Below are 19,213 nucleotides of genomic sequence, written 5' to 3'. Positions count from 1 at the left end.
CAAGAATGCATGGAGCTAGTCAGAAAACAATCCGAACCTGGGCCTCTGCGGCTGCAGTGGTTAAAGATCTACTGGAATGAGGAACGTGTATTTATCTGTAATTTTTTGTTTGTTTACTTCTATTCACTTACTTTGGCCTACAGAACACTGATACGACTAGCGGTATTATGTGCTGTATAACTATACTGTATGTAACAATGAAGAAGATTGGGTTGGGTCAATGAGGGAGGGGGGTTGTCGCCATTTTGGGGGGGTATGCTGGAGGGGTGGGTTAAAGGGAAGTGTGTACTATTTGTTGTATTACTGTCATTGAATTATGTCATGCCTTCTCTTTTGAAAATAAAAAACAATTGGTCGCAAAAAAAACCCAAACACTCCCAAGTCTGGTGCCTAATAAGCTCCTGGAAACATAGCCACAGCTCCCTAGAAAACACCCACATTAGGGGGCTAAAAAGCTGCTTGACACCCAGCTACATGTCACAAAAAATGCCCAGGTTTGGGGCCTAAAAGAAACCAAGTCAGACGCCTAAAATGCTGCTGGTAACACAGCTACAGGTCACTAAAATTCACCCATATTTGAGGACTAAAACACTGCTTGAAACACAACCACGTATCCCTAAAACACACCCACATTAGGGGGCTAAAATATTACTACAAACACAGCTACACCCATGTTTTGGGGCCAAAAAGCCTCTGGAAACACAACCACAGGTCCTTAAAAAAATACCCACACTGGGGGGCTAAAATTCCCTAGAAACACAGCTACAGGTCACTAAAAACACCCGTGTCCCAAAAAAACAACCACAGTAGGGGGTTGAAAAGCCACTAAAAACACAGCCACATGTTGCAAAAAACACCCAAGTTGGGTGCCTATAAAGCCACTGGAAACACAGCCATTGCTAAAAAACACCCATGTTTGGGGACTAAAATGCCACAGAATAGATAGCGATGGTTCCTCTAAAGCCGCTGAAAACACAGCAATGACTCGTTAAAAAAATATTGTGGTCTACAGTGGGCGTCTAGTCAAGGTGACACACCATCCACCATCCCCTCCACCTGATATATTAGATTTAAAAAAGTTAGGATGATATGCTTGAAATCTGCAAATGTAACATATTTGTGGTTTGCAGAAACTTGGCAACTGCACTGCAGAAACAGTATGAAGCCTTTGTCCCTCTGCTTTTAGTCTGAAAGTCTTTTGTCTTAAAAGTCCAATTCCTGCTGTATCCTGCAGACCTGCTTTTCTGAAAGCCTCACGTGTGTGTGTACATGTGTGATTGTGTGCGCGCAGCTGCACAGACTGACGCAAGTGAGCAGATGTTTGGTTTGCCGTTTCTCTTCATGACAAACGAGCGGCTGAATGTGTTTCCCTGAGCCAGCACTTCAACTGCAGCACAGCTGCCACCAGACACTCCTGCTCTCCTCTTTCTCTCCTCTCTCCTCTTCTTCCTTTCATCTCACTCTCTCATTACATGTGTTCACCAACTTTAATCATCATGACTTTTTGTCTGAGTCTCCAGAGCTGTTAGAAAACCCACAAATCAGCAGTTTGAATAATCAAATTAAACTGACTTGATTAATTTCATATGTTCTGGGTTTGATAAATCATTCAATAATGAGACGAAACATCTCCATGGAGACATCTTTCATTAAATGAGAGGGGAAACCACACAGGTACAGAGGAAGTTGGTAGTAAAATCTTAAAATAATTAATGAACACTGCAAAATACTTTTTGCACATAATTGAAGGAGTTAACTTGAACAAGGCAAGTTTATTTGTAAAGCACGAATTATCAAAGCAGAAAGTGTTTCTCAAAATATGTTAAAAACAGCATCAAATATAAATTAAAACATTTAAAAATGAAAACCTAATAAATACTGACAAAAAATGTTTGATAGGTGAAGATAGAATTGCAAGGTGGATAACAAAGGTTTAATCTGGTGGTGATCGTACAGAAAAAGTTAAAGTTAAATAATTAGTTAAATAATTTCAGTTAAATAATTTCAATCCTAATTTTTCATTTTACTTTGAAACACATGTTGCACAGCCGTGGCCTTCACATCACAGAAGTGCCAGTGTAATAAAGTACAGCTATTCCCAACAAAGTTACTAACACAAGAAGCTCTGAGTTTGTTTTAATGAATTCATTTTGGTTTGTTGCCAAGAGAAAAGTAATTCTTAGTTGCTTGTAAATCACCTTTTGTGTCCATGTGTTGCATCAAGTGTTTTGTGTCTGTGGCCATGTTGTAGCATCGTGTGGAGACGTAATAATTCTCACATTCAGAGAGCTTCACACAGTGAGGTGCAGACTGTTACAGAGCCAAGTCCACCGAAATAAATAAACACACAGTTTGACAACTGTTTCCCCTTTTAACTGTGTTTTCTTAGGTATACAATCACCTGAAAATAAGAATCCTTGTGGGTTTTTTTTACCTTGAAAGAGCTGTTGGGTCCTCATCTATAAAGATCGTCATATTGCACTGCCATTTTTCTACAGTAGCCCAGAATGGACAACCAAACACTGGCTCTAGATAGGGACATTCCAAGAACATTCTCACAACGACCTTGCCATATATCCACATTTGGTCATGAACTTTCCACATCCAGATACTACACGCAAAATACACTTCCGTTTTGGCAGGAAATTTACTGTTCACATACAGTCCCTTTCAAAATAAATACTCTGGGGCGTCGGTGGCTTAGTGGATAGAGCAGGCGCCCCATATACAAGGCTGTTGCAGCAGCAGCTTGGGTTCGACTCCAGCCTGTGGCCCTTTGCTGCATGTCACTCCCTCTCTCTCTCCCCCTTTCACGCTAGACTGTCCTATTGATTAAAGGCAAAATGCCCCAAAAAATATCTTAAAGAAAAAAAGAAAAATGCTCCATGTGGGTACAACACTGCGAATTGACTTTTTTTTTCTTTAACAACACATGCAGTGGTTGGGTTTAGGAAAAAACAGGGTTTGGCTTTACAGTTTTCACAGCTGTCCTGAGTGAAAGTCAGTGTTTGTTGGATCCATCCACCACCCCTCCCGCCTGCCCTACACAGACTTTCATCTACCGTCTCCCGCCACATCTCCCCCAGACACCTCTGGGCATGGTTAAACCATAACTACAACCAGCTGCGTTTCATGCCAATGTTACTGGCTTCTTCATCTGTGTCTGACACTGGAAGTCACTTCCCAAGTGCTGGATTTGACGACTTCAGAGTGAGATTGCATTTCCCAGCATCACCTCTAAGTGTCGCCAAAGGATCAACAGCTGTAGAAACATGCGTACGCCAGCCATGAAGTTGGCGTGAGGCACCGCACATTTCCACGGCCATTTCACTCTTGATACAACTGAACTTTGCCGTGGAAAAGGACGTACGCTGGATGATATGGCTACTAATAAATCCTCCTGGACACTGAAGGAATTCTAACCAGGAGAAGTTTAAGCTGGTTGCAATGGGCAATCCTCAAAACTAGATGCCATTAAATCTCCCTAAATCATACACACTTCTAGGGCTGCACGATGTTGGAAAAAACTGACAATGCGATTTTTTGGGGGGGGTTTTGCAATGTATATTGCGACATTAAAAAATACAAGAATTCTCACCAGATGACTTGAGTAGCTCTATTTGGAAAGAATTAGGTTGATTCACACAAGTGGAATTAACACAAGTGACAAAATAGACGTTATTTCACACTTTATTTTAAGTAGTAGTAGTCATCTTTTAGTTTTTTGTGCCGTAACGTTTGTTTGAGTTCTTGCTTTGCACTCATCATATAACGCTCTGTGATGATGACTCAGGTGATCAAAAAGATTCGCTGCGCTGTGGCTGTCAAGTGTCCCCCCCCACCAACACACATTGGCAGCAGCGCGCAGCGGCACCGTCGACACTCAAGTGTATTTCCCACCCCAGCCCGCTAGGTGGCTGTACCTACACTAGTTGCCAACGGTTGCCAACTGCTAGTAACAGAAGAAGAAGAAAAACTTTGAGGCAACATTAACTTGGATTTCATGGGTGAGTTTCTTATCAAAATCGTCGTATTAAAAATTTGAAAAACTTAATAACGTTAAGCATCCAGATACCCCTTTGAAAGCTGCAACCAAAGTTGATACTACGGCGGTCGAGATGTACAAAAAAGGCTTTTCTCGCAGCGCCAGCCGCACTGGAAATAGAGCAGTGGGAGCCACGCCGGTGTGGGTTTGTTCATAGAATATATGGAGGCAGGCGTTTTGATGCGCGACGTTTTGACGCGCGACGTTTTGACGCGCGGCGTATGGTGGCGGTATGTGCTGCACTTAATTTGTCCTTCGCAGTCTCTTCCTCTTGTCTGTCGCTCATCTTCTGCTTCTTCTGTTCAGCTTGGTGTGTGCTGTGTGATGGACTGCATGTGCAAAGGAGGAGGAGCTGACTGTGAGCTGACTGCTCAGAGAGAGAGAGAGAGCGCAGAGCAAGGAGTCGCTTCAGAGATGATTTTCTGAAACAAAAGAAAAGTTGACATGTTCGCACATGCGCACATCGCGATGACAATGTTTAAGCAATGCATCGTGCAGCCCTACACACTTCACCTTTAAAGGGATAGTTTGGCCATTTTGCAACGGGTTGTATGAGGGACCTATCAATGTATTACCTACAGTAGATGTCAGTCAGCACACCCCCAGATTGGAAAAGCAGGCAGGGGTAGCAAAACCACGGAAGCAAAGCAATTTACTGCTGTGGAAGGGGGCATCAGAAATGTATTTAAACCACCCAAAAAACATATTAGTTTCAGTTTATGTTATATTTAAAATATCTTCACTGCTTAACCTTGCTAACAGCCCTTTCTGAAGGGGAACTGAAGCCGTTATCTTGCTCTCTTCAAACCAGACTCCATTGACAAAAAAAAAAAAAAAAGTCATTTTACCTCACAGACCACAGGAGCTGCTGGTCCACCACTGCTGCAATCAGTTAGTTTTATTATTATTATTGTTTGACTTTGGTGAATCCAAACTACCTCAAGAGACCATCAACTCCTGTTTTTCTGTGAGGTCAAAATACTGTTTTTGTCAAAGAAATCTGGTGGCTTTGAAGAGAGCAATAAAACAGCTTCTTAGAGAAGGCTGTACGGCGCTACTCAAGCCTGCTTAGCCAAACTGGGGACATGCCACCCGCCATTTACTGGAGATAATATACTGAATATGAATAAGTGCCTCATACAACCCCGCTCCAAAAGATCCAAAAAAAACCCCTGAAGAGTTTACTTCAGTTTCACCTGTTAATATATAAATGTACTGTGGAAATGAAGATGAACAAATACAGATAGAAATTTACATGGTGCACATTTTGACACAAAATTACATCAGTTCTCACCTAGAGGTACGTGCAGAGGGAAAAGATAAGTAAATCTGTTAAAGACAGTGTTAGAAAATACATTCAAATTATTAAATGTATGAACACAGTGAATATAACTTATGTATGGCATTTCTTTGTCGCTGGCTTTGTGAACTGGAGTTGTTCATATACTTTTGGCCACATTGTGTACTGTCTAGTTTTGTGTTTGTGCATGTTGTACCTGTAAGTAGCTCATGATGGTGCTCATTCAAACACTAAAACATCACAGGAACCAAACAAGTTAATAAATAAACACCTCTTTACTCTGTTTCTTATCCTCTCCACTCGTCTGTCCTCTCTCACCCTCCTAGTGGTTTTAGTAGTTCTCTCTCATTCTTCTTATCTCACGTGTCACACTGTTTTCCCAGGGGGCTTTGCTCATGGGGGTTTGTTGTGACTAGGAGAAGCACCAAAAACAGATCATGTTACTGCTCATTCATCACCACCGGCCCCCCTGAGCTGTGGATGCTGTAGTTCTTCAGGTGTGTGTGTGTGTTTGTGTGTGTGTGCCTGCCTTGATGCCTGGCTGTTTCGAGGACAGCAGCTGCTTCCTGGACTCTCCTCGACTACCTGAGTTAAACTTTAGTCTAATACAGAGCTGAATGATTCTCTACAGAAGGTGAAGCAGTGAAAGGAGCACTCTGATCATTTACTGCCATAGAAATACTCTGTTATAAGTAAAAGTCCTGCAGTCAGCATTTGTCTCACTAAATTTGATAGCTGATGATCTGATCATATGAAAGTGTTAAATGATTTTGTCTCCAATAAACATCAGTATTTATAAAGTAATATTTATGTTGTGGATGCCAACGCACCACGTCCAACCAGATTTGAAACAAATTTATGTCTTTTCCATTAGCACTTCTTGCCGCGCAGAGTCAAACCATTCCACATTACATCTGTATTTCTATTAGAAACATACATGACAAGTTGTGCTATCTCCAGACTTGGGCCAGTGTGCACCCCTCTGCCTCCAAGTGGATTGTGGTGACATCAAATGGGCTTCGTCATTATTATTCAGCATCAACATTCAGTAACTTTTCAGCTACATGTTTAAATAATCTCCCCTGCTGTAGCCAGACATAGCAGATAATTCATCAGTTTCAGTTATGTCACAAAAAAAGCAAAGAGAAAAGTGAATGGCATTCGCTTGGTCTGTGGATTAAATGCAAGCCCTGCTTGATGTATGGAGTGAGAAGACCATGCAGGATGACTTGGCTGGCACAACAAGAAAAGAGAAGGTCTACTGAGTAGGGATGGGCATCAGTTTTCGATTATCGATGATTGATTGTTAAGGCTTTCGATTGATTACAAATAATTTTGATCGATAGTTGCAGTGTTTCCCCTACAATGCCTGGCATAGGTCCGGCGAGCCGCCATGCCAACGAGACCCCCCGCCCAGCGAGTCGCCGTGCCAACGAGACCCTTTCGCCCGGCGAGCCGCCATGCCAACGAGACCCCCCGCCCGGCGAGTCGCCGTGCCAACGAGACCCCCCGCCCGGTGAGCCGCCGTGCCAACGAGACCCTTCCACCCGGCGAGCACGGCGGCTCAACGGGCCTACGAGACCCCCGCCGGACCTATGCCAGGCAAAAAATCAGAAACAGACGGAGGCTCTCATCGCTCTCCAAAGCCTCGGCGGCTTCCCTTGAGGCCTCTGAAAACACTACGCCATTGAAAGACGGAGGTTTTGCTGAAAACTGAAGCCTGTAACTCTGGCTGGCAACAGTTGTAAACACCCCGGGGTGAACTGCACATGCGCATCATTCTTCCTCTTTGGCCTGGGGGGGTTGAAGCTCAAAACTGGGGCAGCTGCGCTCTCTTGCGGCGACAGTCTGCACTGCACTCTTTTGTTTTCTCTCTTCTGAAATACTCGCTTATCAATTAATCGATAATTGATAATAATTAATTTTTTTGATGATCGAATAATGAATTTTGATCGTTTGCCCATCCCTACTACTGAGACACTGCAAGCAAGCTGGAGGAGATGGGCATCCAGCCAACATTTGTGCCAAAATGTTCTCAATTCAACTTGTCAAATACCGCCGTTTTGTCAGTGGACCTACATGTCAAAATACTGCATGATGCACTTAATACCCTCCTACGACAGTTTTGGATGTTCAGGGACGGCATGTTAATTATGCTCATTTCTGCATGTTACATGCATGCAGTTATGGATGTTGGTTTCACATGGGAAATGAACAGCAGGCTCCCACATGAAGGTCTGGAGTTTGTTGATCCCTTCACCACCCACCAAAATTCCAACAACAGTACAAAGAGTTTGAAAAAGAGAGAGATGACTGGTTACTGGTAGATCAAAACCTTGAGTCAGGTGCTCATGGAGAATGGGAAAACAACAGGATACACAGGAGGACAATCCAGGCACTCTGAAAATATAAAAAAACGAGGAAGGAAATATTAAAAAGCCCTAATGTAGTGGCCAAATCATTAAAAGAGCCGACATGTGTCTGCCGCTACAGGTCTTTGTTAGGGCTTTAAAAACATATAGCAAAGGTATGGCCCCACCCATATAGTAGCAGGAACAAATGGGAGGCCATGACATGCCCCATAACATGACAAAGTTTTTGGTAGTACAAAAACATTGTTGACCAAAAAACACAGGATGGGGGACAGAAAAATGTTCAGTTTGGTTCACAATCAAAAGTGTTTCATCAGTTAAAAACACATCTTCAAGCAGGCAGCGGCAGGCGGCTGTTGAAGATGCAAAGCCTTCCCGCACTGAACTGACACAATGGGTCACAATGAGTCAAGCCATCACATGTGTATTCAAAAGGCCTACTTGTTATTTACCTATTTCTTACTTTATAAACATGCATTGGATTGAAAACCTCCCTTGTCCACCTCATTATCGTCACACAACAAGCATATCAATTTTGTTTCTAAAGCCCAGTTCAGACCAAAGATTCGCAACAAGATGAAACCATTTTAGAACGTTGCAGAGCGTCCTCGCCGAGCCCTCTGTTTCTGTCAGTGTCGGACGGTGGGTTGCTGCTGCTGCTCACTGTATGTGCTCATGCCCCGCCCACACACATTATCACTGACTAATTAATTGCCCTTGGTTATTAGTATTATTGTGGCATATTTATTATGAACACACTCCATCTGATGCTTGTTTTGTCTCTGTTTTTCGCTGTTTCATCACTACAAATGCAACTGTGGCCAGTATCTCACTATCCTCACTCATATTTTAAGGATCTACAAATAATATTCAGCCACAGAATCAGCCTGAAAAGCTGGAAATCACAAAAAAAACCAGTGGCAAATTGAGAGTTGTTGCATAGACATTGGTGTGAACCAGCAGGTTTGAAGAATGTTGCAGAGCAGCGCTTTGCAAGTAGGTGCCTGTTTCACCTTGTCTGTCATGTTCGGCCTGAACTGGGCTTAAAAGGCCCCAAATAAATTCCTGATAAAACAGATAATAATTGATAAACTTTAAAATAATTAAATGAGTCTCACTTTAAATTAATGATATAAAGGAAATAAATGAATGAATGAATTAACCAACCAAAAAAAGTAGGTTTTTATCCATTTAGTCGACCATTGGCTTAGTTGTGCTTTGCCTTTCTGGTTTCTGTGTCTGTGCGAGTGTGTGTGTGTGTGTGTGTGTGTGTGTGTAGGAAAGGTGCAGGGTTGGCCCACTTCCCCGGGCTTATTGGTACGGTCCGCTTAATGAGTTAAACGAGGTGAATTGGGGGATCAGGTGGTCCGCTGCAGCGGAAACTAACACACACACACACACACACACACACACACACACACACACACACACACACAGATGGCTCTTACTGTCATTAATCATAAACACATCCACAACTGAAGCATGGACATGTACACACATACTCTCACTCATCATCATACACACTTCCTGCTGTGATTTTGCTGGTTTTCAGATGGGTTTCACCCACAACATCAGGTTCTTACTAAAGTTTTAACCACAACAGCTTTTTAAGGTCATGTGTCTAATTACTGTTTACAGTTTGTTTCCACTGCCCCCTGGTGGCCATTAAAATAAATTAAAGATGTCACTGATGTATAAACAGGTTAAATGAGTAAAGTGATGAAGAGATGAAGGAAGTCCTCTATCTGTCAGTGATGTGTTATTGGATTATTGGAAAGCAGCAAGGTCATTGGTTGAGCTGTCGGGGCATGTTGCCATGTTAACCAATCAACAGCATTGATCTATTGGTGTTTGGGTCAGAGCCCGCAGCCAATCAGATGTCGGCGTTTTGGAATGGTGGAAACCAGTTATGTGACAGCCGGACACCGATCAGTAGCAACACACAACACACACTCCACCAGCTGGGATCAATACAAAACACACGCACACACACACACACAGAAACAGACATTAGCTCATGCTTGTTTTTTTTTCTCTTTTACACATTTACACACAAGCACAGACTCAAAGACACACACACTTTGTTACTCTGTCACGTGCAGCACACACACACATCCATACACAGTCTGATGTTTATATTGATTTCCCTCCTGCTCATCTTACTCGAGTATGAAAGTGGTGTAAATCCTCTATTTAAGTAAAACATACTTTGCTAGACAGTGACAAAAGTATTCCATCATAAAACTACCAAAATAAAGGGTTAAAGTATTTTGTTTTGAATGTAATTACAGTAAACATAAGTTGAGAATTATTAAAAATAAAATATTCAGACTTTTTTCTTTCAGTATTTTATATTTTAAACTTTCAAGATTAAATGGAAAGGTCTAGTGTATAGGATTCAGGGGGATATGTTGGCAGATATGTTTTCTTTCTTCCCCTGTCACCGTCTCTATTTTTGCTTTTATTTCATTTCTTTCACTCAGTGGGAGACTGAGTTTCTCTTTAAAAAGTGCAAGATAGATTAAGTTTATTCATAATTTTCTTCTTTGTTATAGCTGCCCTCTAGAACTAAAATACTTTATATGTATGATGGAAATTTTAAACTAATGCATCTTTTTGATTTTATAAACAAATTTGTATTAAATCTACTCAACATGTGTGTGGTTAGAAACATTTGGTTTTATCTTTGTTCCTCTGCTGCTACTGTTGTCATTGCATTTAACACTGTGTTCCATAATGTTTCAAGTGTGACCAGTGTAAGGTGGTCTTCATGTTAAGAGGAAATAAACTTCATAATTGACCTTTCGCTAAGCCCCGCCCCCTTGTGATAGTCAACAAGCTGTCGGAGAAAGCATGGAGCCCACACAGTAACTAATTGCATTCCCTGAAGAAATATTATCATATTTTTTTGAAAAATTAAAAAGTGATTTCAGAGAGAAGCAGACAGCGGGGTATACGACATATGATTGAAGGATACAGCTGCATATCCAGAATGTCAAACAGAATCAGCAGCAAAAACAGGTTAAAAGGATGAAGATAATCAGAGGCTAAAGCTGAACAATAGGCTACCAATGACAGTAAAAAAAAAAACACATCACCTGGTGATCAAGACAGAAAACAGTGAATATAAAGGGAAACCTATAGCAGATATTGAACCAGCTGCCATGTATGCAGATGAACAGTGTTTGGCTGCCAGCACCCGGACCCCTGTCGCTGGATGGGCAAGGATCTCCTGGTAAAGTCAATCAATGTTCATTAAAAAGCAAAAGCAGCATGTGTATACATTCAGGCTATACCTTCAGTAGCTAGCTAGCTAACCCTACACTTTTCGGGGTTTGATTTTGGTTTTTGAAGGGGGAGGAAAGGTATGTCTCCTTCCAACCTCTCTAGGTAATGAGCATCACTAATACACAATGTGCCCCAGGCACAACATTTTGCTCCAAATCCACAAAACTAGCCTGAAAATGAAGGAAATCTGAAATGATTTTATTAGAGTCTGTGGAGTACAGCTGTGTTGTTGCCGGACCCTGGTCTGAGCCAGCCCAATGCTCCGTTGTGATTGGCCAGTCTGTGCCTGGGGGCGGGACTTAGCAAGGGTTAATTTTTGAAATTCCCACCACTTTTTGTTATTACCAGCATTTACTTGTACTTTTACTTTCAATATTTAAATAAATTTAATATAATCAAATTACTTTTAATACTTAAGTACAGTAAATATCAAATATTGTGTGATATGTATTAATACAATATTCTAATAGTTACCTTTATTTTCTACCAAAGTCATTTTCTGGTTTGATATCTGTACTTTTACTGAAGTATGGGCTTTCAGGTTTGTCATCCACCACTGTGTGTGTGTTTAGTGATCCACCTTACACATCTGATACACTGACGCAATATGACACAACCATGTTTCTCACACACACACACACACACACACACACACACAGGTCAGAAGTTGCTCCCTGATGTCAGATACTGGCCCGGAACTAGAAACTGGGAGGCTGCTGGTTCCAGTCGAGTAGTTACATAACAACTAATCAGCTGCAGAGTGTGTGTGTGTGTGTGTGTGTGTGTGTGTGTGTGTGTGTGTGATAGATACAGAGAGACAGTGAGATGATACACTGATGTGCAGGGCCGTACAAACACGCCCCAGGGGGCCCTCCCGAATACATTACAGATATTATTATTTGTCAGATCTTGTGTTTATTGTTTCTGTTTTTTGTATTTTTTGTTAATTACACTGCAACAAAGACAACATCTTTTAAAATTAATGTTTTTTATCTGCATATTGATATTATTTCAAGTAAGTATAACAAACGTCAGTATAATGAACAAACTTCAGTAATTTGAAGATCATGTAAAGGCACAGTCCTTTATCTGAATGTAATAAAACAGGTACAGCCCCAACACCAAAATATGAAAGGCAAGGCAAATTTATTCATTTAGTACATTTCGGCAACAAGGCAATTCAGGGTGCTTTACATAAAACATCATAAGTGTTGAAACAAAGAGCAAAAGAAAGGCATTATCAAAAGACATTTAAATACATACACTTTAAAAGCCACCATTGAAGTGGACAACATATTATAGAGAACATATAGTATAAAATAAAAGACAAGCTAAATTATATTAAGACAGTTATAAACTACAATAATAGAAGTTCCAGTCATGTAATATTCAGTCTTTATTTCAAAGAATTGGGAGTTGCAGCAGACCTGCAGTTTTCTGGGGATTTGTTCCACAGATGTAGTGCATACAAACTAAAAGCTTCTTTCTCCATGTTTAGTCTTGACTCTGGGGACACAAAGCAGACCTGTCCCTGAAGACCTGAGCGCTTTATAAACCAACAGTAGTATTTTGAAATTGATTCTCTGACAGACAGGAAGCCAGCGTAAAGACCTCAGAACTGGAGTGATGTGATCCACTTTCTTGTTCTTAGAGACGACGCACAAAACACAGTATTGAAACCAGGCCAATGTTTTTATGAGAGTGAAGATGTACAGGTGGCAGTAATGCTCTTAAAAATGCAGCAACGCTTCAACAGTGGCAGGGAAAAAGAAGAGGACTGCTGGTAAGTAAAAATGTGTGTATACAACACAAAGTTTCAAACTTTTAAGAAGAGTCTGTTTTGCAAAGAAAAGCATTCAGCACAATGAGTTCAAACACATAATTAGTTTGCTCAGAAAACACCACAGGGTGCCTGTAAGAATATGCTTTATTCAAATTACAATTGCATATTTTGAAATGCTTTAAACTTTACATTTAGCATTGGCTGTCGAGACCTGAGCAGCTGCAAGTGTGAATATGTTTATATGAATTTGAGTATGTATGCTGATACAGATGTTTACTGAAATGATTTCTGGCTTGTAGATTGTTTTGGATATGAAAACATTTCTTCTTCTTCTTCTTCTTCTTCTTCATCATATGCATAGAAAAAAAATCACAGGGAAAAAGGAACATCATTGTCTTATCTTATCCTCTTTATGTGAATCTGCTGACCCAACACACATCCTGAACCCTGAGTTTCATCCGTTGCCTTCAGGCTGACCGTTCATAATGCCAAACTGTACATCAAACTGGTACATTTATAATCGTTATTGACTCTATTTCTGCAATAACTTCACTTATTGCTTTGTTTACTCTACTAACGTTAGAGTTAGTGCTTGTTGCTTCAGGAGCCACCATTGTTGGGCCTGCTTCTTTTCAGTTGGCCGATGTGCTGCTTAACACGTAACAGCGAGGGCCGGGAAAGCAGTTTAAATGGAGTGTAATGTGTCAGCCAGCGGCAGCAACCATGTAATTTCCAGCTGACAAAACAATGTTGGCCTACAGAGCTTAAGCCATGTCAGCTTTCCTGGTTGACAAATAATTGCCTGCATGGACAGTAATAATCCCAATATAATGTTATGTAAGTCTCAGTGACAATCATCGGTTCTCTGTCTCAGCAATCTCCCTTGACTTGTCTTTGTTTGTATGGGCCATGTGGTTGTAGTGACAGATACGTCGCTGAAGGTGGATCCAGCGTATCTGCCGGCCCCCATAACAAGCAAATGGTGTGCAGATTTCGCCTACATGGTGCACTGCAGGCATGCTAATGTGCTAATGGTGCAAACCCATTGTTCTGCAAGAACAGAAGAAGCAGCCATTTTCAGTCATCAATTCTAATCTCTGATTGGCTCCTCACGTTGTCAAGTGCAGTGCAAATCCTTGATTTGCCCCAGTTAGATTTTAATTTGTGGATACGATGCAGGACTGATACAGTGATCGAAACAGAATGTTGAGCTCACATCATCAATATGGTCTTACCAGGCTAGCCTACAGTCCACTGAGTCCTTGTCAAGTGCCTTCCAGCAATAGGCAACCAATGTGTGGGCAGGTCCGAGATCTGCTGGCTGTAATCAGAGTCACAGGAAGCCGCTACCTGATCCACTTGACCCACACACACTCACAGACACCACACACACACACACACACACACACACACACACACACTCACTCAGCTGTGGTTAAAGAGAAGCCAATCTGGCTAAGAGCAGCACTCCGACTCAGTGATCAGTTACCAAGAGGTCTCAGGCATTATTCATCACACTCTGAATAATCAACCTGCTATGGAAACATGGAAACTATGTTACCAAAGAGTGTATGTGTGTCAGTGGATCATGAAGTGTGTGTGTGTGTGTGTGTGTGTGTGTGTGTGTGTGTGTGTGTGTGTGTGTGTGTGTGGGTGTGTGTGGGTGGGTGTGGGTGTGTGGGTGGGTGTGGGATTGGGTGTGTGTGTGGGTTAACTAAAGGATAGAAACATCTGAAAGAAGGTGTGACGGTAGACAGACAGACAGAGGACAAGCAGTGTGTGGTGATTTGTGTGTCCTGGTTTCTGTATGTGTCTTAAACAAGCATTTCATTAACACTCTGACCTCAGTGTTAACACACACGTCCTCGGTGATCCAGGCTGACATGTTTGTTACAACCACAGTCTGAATGTATGGAACAGAACAAACAGCAGACTGATGACACAGCTGTTTTCATGCGTCTGTGCAGGCAATAGCCATGGTCGGAGGCATTATGTTTTCCACCAGCAACAAATTTGTTTTTTTTTTAGTGAAACACCTTCAGCAATAATTGGATGGATTATCGTTAATTGTGGTTCATACATTCATGATCCCCTCTGGATTTATTGGAATAACTGTGATGATCCATATTCTCACTCAGTAGTATCAACCTGGTCAACATTTTAATTTGTGCACTACTTTGTTTTTTGACTAAATAGACACAATTGTGTTCCCATCAGCCTCAGCCATACTTTGTATTTAGTAGTCACTTGAAACCCCCCATTTCCACTGGATGCAGCTAAATTGCATCCAAGGTCCGCTGCAGCTACCTGACACTAATCTAGTGCTATTGTAGCCAATTCATCAACTGCGTCAGCTGCATGGATGGATTACTGACCAGGTCTAACAGGCACAGGCCCAGTCCCAGAGGTCCAAAGTGTCAGGGGCCCCACTGGCTGTGACCAACAAAATGTCACTCAAACTAGCATGAACTGACCAGGGAGAGACTCAAAATGACCTCAGACAGACATAAAGTGGCTACAGAGAGATGCAGCAGCTGCAAAGGGACACAAAGAGACTCACAGTGCTGACAAAATGGGCAAAACCACAACAAAGAGACATAAAATGGCCATCAAGAAATATAAAGCAACTATCCAGGAACACAGACAACCCCAAAGAGATCCAATACAGCTGCAAAGAGACACAAAGAGACTCACAATGACTACAAAAAGGGTCAAAACAACCACAGAGACACAAAATGACCACAAAGAGATGCAAAACAGCTGGAAAGAGAGACAAAGAGACTATGGTAAGGGTTAAAACAGCCACAAGACACACAAAATGATTACAAAGAGACGCAAAGCAACTACAAAGAGATTTAAATGATTACAAAGACATAAAGACACAAAATGACTACAGAAAGGAACATAAAGATAGCCTACACAGAATGATAACAAAGAGATGCAACACAACTACCAAGAGACACAAAATGACCATAAAGATACATAAAATGACTGTAAAGAGACACAAAACAACCAAAAAGAGATGCAAAACAGCTGCAAAGAGCCACAAAGAGATTTATGACTACTATGAAGAGTGGCAAAACAACCACAAAGAGACTCAAAATGATTACAAAAAAAAATGCAAAGCAACTACAAAGAGATTTAAAATGATTACAAAGAGACACACAAACAAAAAGGGGCAAATAACCACTGACACTAAAAACAAAGCAAAGCAACTACAACCAAAGACTCAAAAAATAAAACAAACAAAGAGATGCATAACAACTATAGAGACAAACAAAGCAGCTGCAAAGAGACACAGAGCAACTACAAAGAGATTCAGAGTGACTCCAAAGAGAGGCAAAACAACCACAGACACAAAATAAATTACAAAGAGACACAAAACAACAACAAAAAGTGGCTTAACAGCTGTAAGGTTGGTGTGCCTTGCTCCTGTGGAGGAGAGGTGGTGGGGTCCTCTGCATGCCCAGGGGCCCACGGTCTCATATTCAGCCTATGCTGAACTGATGGTTTTGTAGCTAATGATGCAATCTTACTGTACAGATGTCATGACAGGTATAACACTACAGGTGTCTCAACTCTCTCTAACTAATAAAGGTTAAAGTTAAAACTGACACCTTCTCTCGCTCTTTCTTTCTCTGTCTGTCTGTCTGCAGCTGTTGAACCTCTTCCTGGCTCTGCTCCTCAGCAGCTTCAGCTCCGACAACCTGTCAGCTCCCGATGATGATGGCGAGATGAACAACCTACACATCGCCATCCACAGGATCACTAGAGGCCTGGCCTGGTGCCGCAGACAGGTATCAGTATGTCTGTCCGACAGTCACTATACCTGACTGTGCACCTGTCTGAATCATGTTATGTTCTGTGTCTCACGCTGTCTTTTCTTTTTCTCTGTTCTGTGTGATGCAGGTGGTGGATTTCTTTAATGGGAATCTAAAGCGCCGCCGTCAGAAGAGAAAAGAGGCCAAAGCCATGATGAAGCTCAAACGCTTGAGCACCATCCACACTGAGGCCAATGGAGCTGTCATAGGTAACACACACAAAATGACCACACAGGATGCTGGGGGATAGAAAAATGCTGCAGCCAGAGAGTTAGATGAGAAGTTCAATATCACTCTCATATCTGTCTGTTAGATACTCAGCTACAGCCAGCAACTTGACCTGTAATGGAGTATTTTCACAGAGTGGTATTAGTACTTTTACTGCAGTAAAACTTAAGGGTTACTTTAGTTTGTTGGTGGGGTAATGTGTGATTTTTGGGTCCAAACTGATGCCAGCTTCAGACTACATGACATTTTTGTCTTTTCCGACAGTCACTATCTTAGATAAGGTGATTGTGGAGTCATAAAATCTTGCTGTAACTTTGCTGTCAAACATGACAGACTACACGCTGGTGCACGACCAATCATCCCTGGTCGTCTTTCGCAATGTTTCAAATGATGGCGTGGTGCATTAAATTTAACAGGGCAAACAGGAGTGGATTAAAAGTAAAAATAGATAAATGCTGAGGGAATGAGAAATAAAGGCCTGCATCTGCTGTAGTCTGTTTCAAATGAAGCTGGTAGCCTATGCAGTTGTGGTGAGTAAAAGCCCCGCCACTATTTTTTAATTGTATTACTTTATATCCGCCTCCATTATAAAGAAATAACATTGTTTGCTAGCTTGATGCTAATGGCAGTACTCATCAGGTTGAAAAGGTGCCTCTGCTGTTTCATGCCATCATTTTCCCCTTTTAATCTGTGTGGTAACGTCCCAAGAGGTAATATCAAAAAGGCTGGGGTGTTGTTGCCATACAGCTGTCCATGGCAGCAGATGGTTCTGTGTTTTTTTTATTGGTTAAAGTGACGGCTGTGACGGGAGAAGTCGTGGAAGACAAAAAGAAAATCAAACATGCTGGGGACAGCAAAAACATACACATAATTGCAGACAAACAAAATCCCATCATAAACCTACTCTTCCCTCTTGCAACTCTGCACCCATGGTTCAAATGATCTCCCTCAAAGGTGAACCATCAACCTTCCCCACAATGACCTCTTTAACTATTTTTTAAAAATTGCCTTTGTTTAGCTTTGTGTCATTTGCAGGGGCAGGTTGTTCAGTAAGGAAATCCCAGTTTAGAAAAATGATCTTCTTGCTATTTTACCATCAACATGATGAACACTGCAGGAGATAATGAATGCTCTTGTGATGAAATTGCAATACATATATGTAGTAACATTGTGGTAAAGAAACCTAATTCATGCCACACACCTTAACCAAAAACTGAATGTTTAGATTTGAATTCATAAGAAGCACCACTGGGAGGCTACAGAAAGAAAAACCTAAAAAAAAAAAAAGTGGTGCTGCCCTTTAAGTCTGCAGTAAGACTGAAATAATTTATTTTAACAACCAGAACATTGTTCAGTCAATTAAGATATAAAGTTACGAATTTAAGCTACAGCCAGTGATAAATTACCCATTTAGTGATCAGTACTGTGCACTACTGTTGTCTCCCCCACAAATAATCTATTAACTTTTTCTAATTTCTGATGTCTGAGCATCCGTGAACACACCAACCAGGAGTTTAGAGATCTTTTTAGAGATTTTATTTTAAAAATGTGACTAAATGTTGATTAATGTACCTCAACTTTGATTCGTGTGTTTGTATCTGTCTCAGGCCGTCATGTGGAGAAGTATGTGGTGCCAGAGGATGACAGCTACATGACAAACCCAAACCTGACCATCAGCGTCCCTATCGCCCCCGGAGAGTCGGACGTGGAGTTCCCAGAGGAGGAGGAGGAGGAAGAGGAAGGGGAGGGGGAGGAGGAGCAGAGCGAGGGCTCTGAGGAAGAGGAGGAAAGGGAGGAGGTAGGGAGGAGATCTGACTGTCTGCTGACCGCACTGTGTGGCTTTTTAGTTCACACACACAGACACAGATACACACACACACACACACACACACACACACACACATACAGGCATCTGCATCTGACGTAAACAAGCTCAGGTGTGTGTGGGTGAGTCAGCTGTTGTTCCCCCCCAAGGTTACCATCTAACAACTGGTGTGTCTGTCAGTGTTTGTGTTTGTGTGTGTGTAACGGATGAAACTTCACCATTTTTTTAATCTTACATAACATTTCTACATTTAGTCTGAAGACTATGTAGCTGCGATTTTTTTTTTAATACCGATTTTAGAGTTATTTCTGGTTAAGCAAAAAGGATCTTACTCTTTTTTAAAAAAAAAAAAAGGTTAGGGTTAGGGGTTCTAGGGATCTGTATATAATGTTGTCAGACATTTAAAATAACAAACTAAACCTGTCAGTGGCAGAAACGAGTACTTTTATTGGAGGTACATTGACGATGCTGACGTGCCCTGAGTGCTTCTATTGCAGCCTGGCCAGTGCTCTTGCTTGATACTAGACCAGTTTCAAAAAATGTTGTTACAA

At 41.5% G+C, this 19,213-nt stretch overlaps 1 protein-coding gene across 1 annotated transcript in view; it reads left to right on the top strand.

The window, feature by feature from the left end:
* The window catches only part of LOC117265098 (sodium channel protein type 5 subunit alpha-like), a 370,250-nt gene that overhangs the window by 253,770 nt on the left and 97,267 nt on the right, over positions 1–19,213 (top strand). The window contains exons 20-22 of the mRNA XM_033639488.2: positions 16,445–16,585; positions 16,698–16,818; positions 18,445–18,635. Coding sequence (XP_033495379.1) covers positions 16,445–16,585; positions 16,698–16,818; positions 18,445–18,635 — 453 coding nt within the window. The remainder of the gene's footprint in view (positions 1–16,444; positions 16,586–16,697; positions 16,819–18,444; positions 18,636–19,213) is intronic.

Source organism: Epinephelus lanceolatus, chromosome 20 (genome assembly GCF_041903045.1).
Source record: "Epinephelus lanceolatus isolate andai-2023 chromosome 20, ASM4190304v1, whole genome shotgun sequence".
Classification (NCBI taxonomy): domain Eukaryota; kingdom Metazoa; phylum Chordata; class Actinopteri; order Perciformes; family Serranidae; genus Epinephelus; species Epinephelus lanceolatus.
The sequence above is the reverse complement of the archived record's forward strand: the minus strand, read 5'-3'. Positions and strand labels throughout refer to the sequence as shown.